The sequence below is a fragment of the Condylura cristata genome, unplaced genomic scaffold, assembly GCF_000260355.1.
Source record: "Condylura cristata isolate star-nosed mole 26May11 unplaced genomic scaffold, ConCri1.0 scaffold00008, whole genome shotgun sequence".
Taxonomy (NCBI): Eukaryota; Metazoa; Chordata; class Mammalia; order Eulipotyphla; family Talpidae; genus Condylura; species Condylura cristata.
In genome coordinates, this window is record NW_004567109.1 from 1,093,195 (window position 1) to 1,101,318 (window position 8,124).

The 8,124-nt window shown below is 64.1% G+C and overlaps 1 protein-coding gene across 1 annotated transcript in view; it reads left to right on the forward strand.

Moving 5' to 3' along the window:
• The first annotated feature begins 1,365 nt into the window (after positions 1 to 1,365).
• LOC101620301 (calmodulin-binding transcription activator 1-like) overlaps positions 1,366 to 8,124 on the forward strand; it is a 303,066-nt gene continuing 296,307 nt past the window's right edge. The window contains exons 1-3 of the mRNA XM_012722063.1: positions 1,366 to 1,477; positions 6,411 to 6,788; positions 7,115 to 7,170. Coding sequence (XP_012577517.1) covers positions 1,366 to 1,477; positions 6,411 to 6,788; positions 7,115 to 7,170 — 546 coding nt within the window. The remainder of the gene's footprint in view (positions 1,478 to 6,410; positions 6,789 to 7,114; positions 7,171 to 8,124) is intronic.

Sequence of the window (8,124 nt, forward strand, 5' to 3'; positions counted from 1 at the left end):
TCCTGGATGGGGGGGTTGGGGTCGAGGGGTGCAGCCAGTGAGGGTGCAAGAAGGGCCAGGCTCCCCCTCCCGGCCGAGCTCACCCCCCAGCGGGCCGGGAGCTGGGCAGCAGGTGTCTGCGGGGGCCCCGGCCAGGGTGCCCTGAGCCTCCAGCAGGAGAGCGAGCAGGAGGCCCAGAAGCCCACATGGCCGCAGTGGCAGTCGGGGAAGGTGACCGCTGCATGGGGAGCCGTGGGTGACCGGGGCTCCCCAGGGACTGTCCTCTCTCGCCGGTCCCTTCATCTCTGGCAGGACTGCCCCGTGCCGAGTCTGCTCCTGCACGCCCTCACTCGCTCTCGTCCTCCCTCCCCCACCCCGTGCCCAGCAGGCCGGACGCCCCCGAGCTGGCGGCTGGACCCCTGTCAGAGGCGGCTGGGCACCCAGGCAGCTCTGAAGAGCCAGGGATCCTGTGCTTTGGGGGTCACAGCGCTGCTAGTATTTGGAGGAGAAAGTCGTCCAGCGTCAAGCCCGGTCCATTTTGTTAAGCCGAACAACCCACAGCTTCTTTGGCTGTGGCTCCCCGTCCCGACGCTGCCGCTGGCAGGACCTGGTCACGGCGCTCGCCGTGGGACCCCCGGGTCCAGCGTGGACTTGGGTTCTGAGATTCCGGGCCAGGGAGAACCTGCCCTCTGCCTCCGTGGTGGGACCCGGAGCCGCTCCCGCCCCACAGGCCGCACATTTCAGCCGGGGCAGGGAGGCTGGTGACTGCCTGGTGCCGGGCGGGCACCCCAGTGTGCACACGCATAGGCGCCGCTGGCCCTGGCCGTCCTGGCCCGTGAGCAGGAGGACGCTGCTGGACCCTGACTCCCTGCGGTGGGTTGCGGCGCTCCTTGCTGCCTGCCGAGGTGTCGTGCGGCTCCTGCACTGTCCGTGGGCCTCCGAGTGGACCAGGCCTGCTGCCCGGTGCACGAAACGCGACAGGGCCATCCGCAGACTGGGTGTCACGTCCGGCGGGCCCGGGGCCCGGGAGGTGGTCTCTGTCCTCACGCGGGGCATGCCAGCCCTGGCCGGGCCCTGGGTGCCTCTGGCCGGGAGCACCTGGCTTCACACCTGGACTGCTCGGCGAGTGGGTCACTGAGCCTCTGCCTGCCCTCCCGCACTCTCTCCCTTCCCGCTGCTGGACTGGCAAGTTGAGACATTGTTTGGGCAGTCACTGGCTGCCCGAGACCGCTGCAGCCCCCATGGGCCCTGACTCTGGGGGGGATATCTGGTTTGGGATGAGTTGGTGCGTTGCGGGCCTGCCGGGAGGGTCCGCCTGGCCCTTTGTCCTGAGGGTTTGGCTGCCCTGGCAGATTGACCCCTGCTCCCCCGTAGGGTCTCCGACAGATGCCGCCTTCTTTGTGGCATGGTCCCACACCGGGCCAGGAAACCCTGCTGGTCCCCTGCCGTCTTGCCGGGGACCTGGTCTCTGGCTCGGCCACCTGCCGCCTCTGCGGCTGTGCAGGCGGCCCATGGGCCATGCCCCGGCCTCCAGTGCTCTTCTGAGGGTGCAAGGCCAGGCTGGCGACGTGCCTTTACGTGCCGGGTGCAGAAGTGACCAACAAGTACCCACTGTCCCCACGCCAAGTCCTTCACTTTCCTAGGATCTTGGAACCATTTCCTGCTAATCTTCCTTACTGTCCATCATCCCCACTCTTCCCTGCCCTTTGTGGCCACCCCCGACACATGTTATCCCACAGGTTAAGCCTCTGTCTCACCTTTTCACCCATCAGACACCCACTTGCCCATCCTTGCATCCATCCACTACACATCCACCCACCCATTCATCAATTCCCCATCCATCCATCCATCCATCCACCCACCCATCCACCATCCATCATCCACCATCCATCATCCACCATCCATCATCCATCCATCCATCCATCCATATACCCATCCACCCATCCATCCATCCATCCATCCATCCATCCACCCATCCATCCATCCATCCATCCATCTATCCACCCACCCACCCACTCACCCTTCCTTCCTTCCATACACCCACCACCCAGCCACCCATGAGTGGGTGAAAAGGCAAGATAGAGGCTTAACCTGTGGGATAACACACGTCAGCCCTCCAGCCAGATGTACGTTCTTACATCTCGCTTCATTTATCCAGAGATTGTTTGGCCATTTGCTCCATTTACATGCTGGATTGTGCTAAGTAGTTTGTGTCTGTACCCATTAAGTTTACAGCCCAGCAGAGGACTGTGGAGTAGGTGTGTGTGAGGTGGGGGGTGGCACTAGGCGGAGAGTAAGGACTCCTTGGCTTCCTAAATACGGTCAGGGAGGTCAGGAGGACATCCTGCAGGAGATGGTGCTTCTCCACAGACAGCGAGGACGGAGCTGTGCTTTAGCAGTAGACAGTTGATCACGCGCCTGCTTTCCGGTGCAGTACCAGGGCTGCAAAGGGGCTGAAGATGCAAAATAACTAGAATGCAAAATCATGGTTAATAAATGCTGTTCAATGAATTCGCGGGTGATGTGCCTTTTCCAGCTATATTTGCTAAGAAATGCACCCTGCACCAGCTAAATCTCTGGCTCCCCAGGAATAAGGAGCTTAGAAGAGCTCATCTGAGTTCTCACTTGGTTCATGAATATGCAAGCAAGCTTCCTTTTAATCTCAGATCTTATTTTATTAGATGTATTTTAATTTATTTAGTGGAGCTTCGGTTTCGCTAGCATCTATGAGAAATGTAAGGCAGCATCATTTCGTCTTCCGCGGGAGGGGAGGTGCACGAGGCGCCAAGACAGGCTCCTGAGCCCTCCATCAGCCCAGGGGGCCGGGAGCGGCCACCGTGGTGGCCACAGGGCAATGGGCGGCACAGCCAGTACCGTCAGCCTCCGCGTCCGTGGCCCCTGGCGGGTCCCTGCGGGGCAGCCTGAGCTGGCCATCCCGTGCCCCGCAGCTAGGCCTCACGCAGGACACCACGGGGCAGCTGGGCTTCTAGGGAAGAGGGTGACCCGGAGCGGCACAAACCCCAGCGAGGGTGTCCACACCCCAAGAAGGCCCACGAGAGGACGGCTGCCTCAGCGTTTCCGCTCGCCGAGGTCCAGTCTTTAAGGGAAACCCGCGTGTCTGCCGGGGATCTTTAAACCCCGTCTGTTTGGACAGCGGCACAAAACTCGGGGGCTCCTCCACCCGCTTCTGCCGCGCGAGGGGTCCCCACCTCCACGGCAGGTGTCGCGGGTTGGCCCCACGCTCCCCTCTGCGGCTGGGGCCCCTCGGTGAGGCTCCGGCGTGCCCGGCTGGCCCAGCCCTGCTCTGAAGAGCCCTCGGCGGTGGTGGCTTCTGCCCGCCTGACCCTCCCGCCACCCTCGCGTCCCTCGGGCACTGGCCAGCTGCTCCCCGAGGTGGCCACGCCAGCCAGTAGGGCCCACCCTTTACATTTATTTAAACGCACGGATGCCCACCTGACACGACACACGAGCGTGAACTCGGCGGCACAGACTGCCCCCCGCAGAAAGGGTTGAGCCCCACACAGGAACCCCTGAAGCCCCATCCCAGCCGCGCCGTGTTCCGGGGACTCCAGGCTCGTGTTGACATCAGCTGCTACCCTGCCCCGGGTCCTCTGCCCATCCGCAAGCAAGCCGGCCCCGTGCCCGCTGGCCACCCGTCCCGTGGACACTGCGTCCTCCTTCCCGGCACGAGCAGGCTGGGGCAGAGTCACCCCCAGCCCCGCCAGCCCCCCTTTCCTGAGCAGTGATGTGACAATGATGCGCGTGGGGGACCCCTCGTTCAGAGTCTTAGTCCAGGCCCCTGGGGCTCGCTGGCCTGCAGACTTGGGGGGCTCAGCCCTGGGACGCAGCCTTGAGGGAGTGACGGGGTGGGGGGCGCGGTTCTCGCCTCCCCCGAGATGTGAGTGACTGCTCCGAAGCCTGATCCGCCCCCCAGGAACCCAGCCTGCTGCACCCCTGGGCCCGGGCACAGCCGCCGCCAGGATTGGGCCCTGGTGGGAGCTGGGCGGGAGCCGTGCGCCCAGCCTGCCTTGAGGTCACGCTGGGGCCCTCCCTCCTGCTCTCCGCCCCTTGCTCCCCACAGTAAAACATCGTTTTCTATTAAATGATGTGTCTGACATTTACCAAATTTTTATGTGACAATTTAGAAGGAACCGGTTGCATTAAACAGCCTTTTTAATATTGCAGTAACATGATCAGGGGAACCTCGTGGCCTTGAGACCACAGGGGCCTGATTTACGAGCTGGGGGAGAAGGGAGAGGTCTCTGCGGGCCAGACGCCTGTGCCCCCACCCCGCGTCAGCACTAGGGAAAGTCGGGGTCCCTGATCACACGACCACAGGGGTGAAGTGGGGCCAGGGGTCCTTGAAAAGTCAGGGTGATGCACCTCCACTTGGGGGTGCTGTGCTGGCCTTGAGGGGGTTTAGCACTGAGGAGAAGCCTAACCCGGGGTTAGGCCTGGCCACCTCCTGCCAGTGGGAGTGGCGTGTCAGGAGGGACCTGGGGTCCAGCGACGTCGCCCCCAGCATGGGGACGGGGCCCGGGAGGCCCGAGAGACCGCGCACCCCGGGCCTGCTGTGCACGGCTGTCTCCCGTCGTGGGCAGAAACTGGGCCCGTCTAGCGCGCTCAGGGCCTGCCGGCAGCGTCCTCGCCCTGCGGCGGTGGGTCCCGTCATCCAGGCCAGGCCTGGGGGGGGGCTGGCGGAGAGGGAGGAGCGGGGCCAGGTTTTCAGCCGCGTCACTCAGTGACCAGAGGCCTGAGCTGGGTGGGAGGCGACCCGCTCTGTGACCTCTGGCACCCGGAGACCCGTTTCTTCCTCTGAGAATTGGGGAGTTCGTGGCAGCCAGCCACCTAGTGGGCTGGGCGGTCGAAGACCGATCCTTGAACTCAGCTGAAGCAGCAGGCGCCTGGCCTGAGGCCGCGGGAGCAGGCTCTCTCGCTGCCAGCTGCCCTGACTGTGGAGGACGTTAGCAGGGTCCGGCGCGGTGGGGGACGCCCCCCTGGCGGCGGGCCCCACAGGTGGCTGCCCCCGCTCCTCTCCAGCTGGCAGAGCCCGTGTCCTGGACGCTGCAGGCCCAGCTGTGACCGTCCGGACGGGGGCTCGGCGTGGGCAGAGCTGGCCTAGACTCTTGGGTCCTCCTGGCCGCTTCCCACTGGTGTCCACTCCCAAGAGTCGCCATTCAGCGCTACCGCCTGTCTGCTGGCCCCGGAAGCGTGATGTGCTGCAGAGGGGATCTTGGTCTTGGCACCGACGATTTAAAAACTAGACAAAACAGCTCTATTTTAAACATGGATCCTTTGCACGGCTGTTTTCTTCCTCAGCGCTCATCCTTGGCTTGTGTGCTTGTGGGTGGGTCTCCTCACTGGACTCTAAGCTCCCTGAGGACCACAGCGGCCTGCCGCGGGCCCCGGCCGAGCGGCCGGGCAGGGCTGTGGGTGGGCGGGGAGGCCGGCGGGGCGCTGGAGGGGCTGCCTGGCGGGGCCCCGCTGTTTACTCTGCTCCCCGGCGGTCTCTCCTCTCTGCCCATCTTCCTCTTAATAGTTATGGATTATGGAAAAAAAGAACAAAGCCCATTAAGAGGTTCCCCTACATTTGATTTGAGGAAGTTTTCATCAGAACGGCTCCATTTATTGGCCTTTAGCGTAAAGCCTTATTCCCTTCTCGCAAAATGAATATTGCCTTGTCTCCTTGAGAAAAATTGATTTCAACCAGGAAGGAGAATAGCAGCCTCCCTCCTCCTCCTTTCTCCTTTTTCCCTCCCACTGAGACAGAATTTATCTCTTAGGTAGGTGGGGGAGAGGGGAGAAGGAATAATTGGACTAGAAGCTAATTCCCAGAGATTCATCGTCTCGAAAGCTCCCTCCAGAATGTGGGGCGCTTGCCTCGAACCGCACGCTAATGATAAATGACAACCCTAACAGACCGTCACATTGAGACGTTCGGGCCTTCCTGCTACGAGGTGACACATTCATTTTCTCCCAGATTTACACGGGATTATTCATAAAATATCGGTGCTGGAACGTGACAAGGTGGGGGTCTGCGGGGTCCCGGGCTGCACTCGGGGTCCCGGCCGGAGCGGGGGAGGCGCCGATGGCCTCTGACGCGGTGCCTGTGGGGTCCCGGCCGGGGAGGGAGCGGCCTGTCGGCCAGAGCGCGACGCCGTCCCGCCCCGCCTGTCGCTGACCGAGCGTCTGAATGAAGGCGGTTTCCTCCGGTGCGCTCCCTCACGTGAGGACCATTTATGGGGCGCCTGCTGTCAGCACAGGCCGGGGCTGGGCACATGAGGGACAGGCGGGCGAGGCGAAGGCCACCCTGCTCTGCTGCTGGAGCCCCGTCGTCACTCCGCAGCGGGGGGCCGGGGGCAGTGAGCCCTGCGTCCGTCGATGTGCAGCCCCCAGTGACCCCCTCTCCCGCACCCGCTGCCTTCCCCCAGGTCGTCTGTACAGGAGCTCACGCTCCTCGCTGGGGGCCGTGCTTGCATCAACACCCCGACTCCTGGCTCCCCGCAGCAAGGTGGCCTTCCGGGCCGAGCCACGCCGCTCATTACCCGTGGGCCAGGCCCGCTTGCCACGACCCTCCCCAGGCCTCGTGTGCGCCATCCGGCTGGTCCTCGACGGCGGCCGAGCCCCTTTGCCGCCCTCTCTGCCGGTGTGTTTCGGGACGCCCCCCACGCCCTTGAGCCCCAGCCCGCGCTGCCCGGCCTTCTGCTCGGAGGCCGTGTCCCCGCAGTCTCCCTGGCAGCCCGTCGCCCCCAGCTGTCCTGGGCGGCCCAGCTCTGACCCCCGCTCCCTCCTCCAGCTCCAGGCCTGTGGTCCCGCAGGCCACGCTGGCAGAGGGGGCTCTGAGCCTGGGGTGACTCGCCACAGCGCCTGCGGCACTACCTAGCTGCTCAACAAGCATTAATCGGCGCCAGCGCTGAAGATCATGGTAGAATTTCCAGCCGGGCCCCGAGGCCCCGGAAAGCAGCCGCTGACTCGTGGCCGAGCCTGGCCTGCACAGGGCCAGCCTGGTCTCACCCTCCTGCCGGGCCTGTGTCCCGCGGACCTTCACTGGACACCACAGGCCAGCAGCCGCACGGCGGCGCGGAGTGGCCCTGGGCCTCTGGAAGTTGCTGGCGTCCTGCTTCTCCGTCCCCAGAGGCCCAGCCCGAGGAGCCGAGCGTGGTGCTGGAGGCCTGGGGCGGCTTCCTGGAGGTGGGGGCGGGGGGAGGGACGGAAGGGGCAGACCTCAGCCCCTGCCTGAGCTCAGAGGGGGAAGACAGCTCAGGGCCCCGGCCGCCGGCCTCCTGGCGGCCAGCTGCAGGCCCTCAGCCGGCTTGCTGGGGCTTTTAGGCGCAGCCTTTGTTTCCTGATAAGAAAGCCTCTTTTACGATTTTCAATTTGCCCTTATTTTAATGAAAAGAAGCCCGGGTTGGACCGCCCAAGACGGAGCTAATCAAATAAAGCAAATTGGTGTTACCTTCTCCTCGTCCTTATTATTTCTATGGCTCCAGCTGGAATTTATTATGAAAAGCAATTGGTTTTCATATCTGGCAGATTGCAGCCCCGCCGGCCCTCGGCCCTTCTTCCCCGTCATCTCATAAATAGCTCGGGGTGCCGGCCCCGGGGGACGCAAGGACACGAGAGCTCCCCTCAGCTTCCCCGGCCCCGTCTCCCAAATCAGGAAGACCCGTGAGCAGGTCGGCCCGGACGGCGCGGCTCACGCTGAGACCCGGCCCTCCTGGCGGCGTCGGGGGTCGGGGCTCGGGGCTCGGGGTGGCTCAGCCTCCCAGCTGTGCCACCATCACCCTGGGGTGTGCGTGAGGGGGATGAGCGGGCGAGGCCCCTCCCAGACGCCTTCTGCAGAAGGCAGGACCGGAACAATGGCGCGCCGGCCAGCGCGGCCGCCCTGGACCGGACACTGTCCAGCGGTGCCAGGGCTCGAGAAGGGGGGGCCACCCCATGGCCGGGGGGTCGCCAGGCACCAGGAAGCACGCGGTGGGTGGTCTGCGGTTTCCACCTTATAGCTGGGTGACCTTGGAGCTGTTCATTCCCTTCTTTGCCCCCCAATCTTCTCGTGCACGAAGTGAGGGCCCCCCAGCTGCCATCGAGGAGGCAGATGAGAAACGCGCGTGCGCGGCGCGGCGCTGCGTAAGGGCCGCGGCCCCG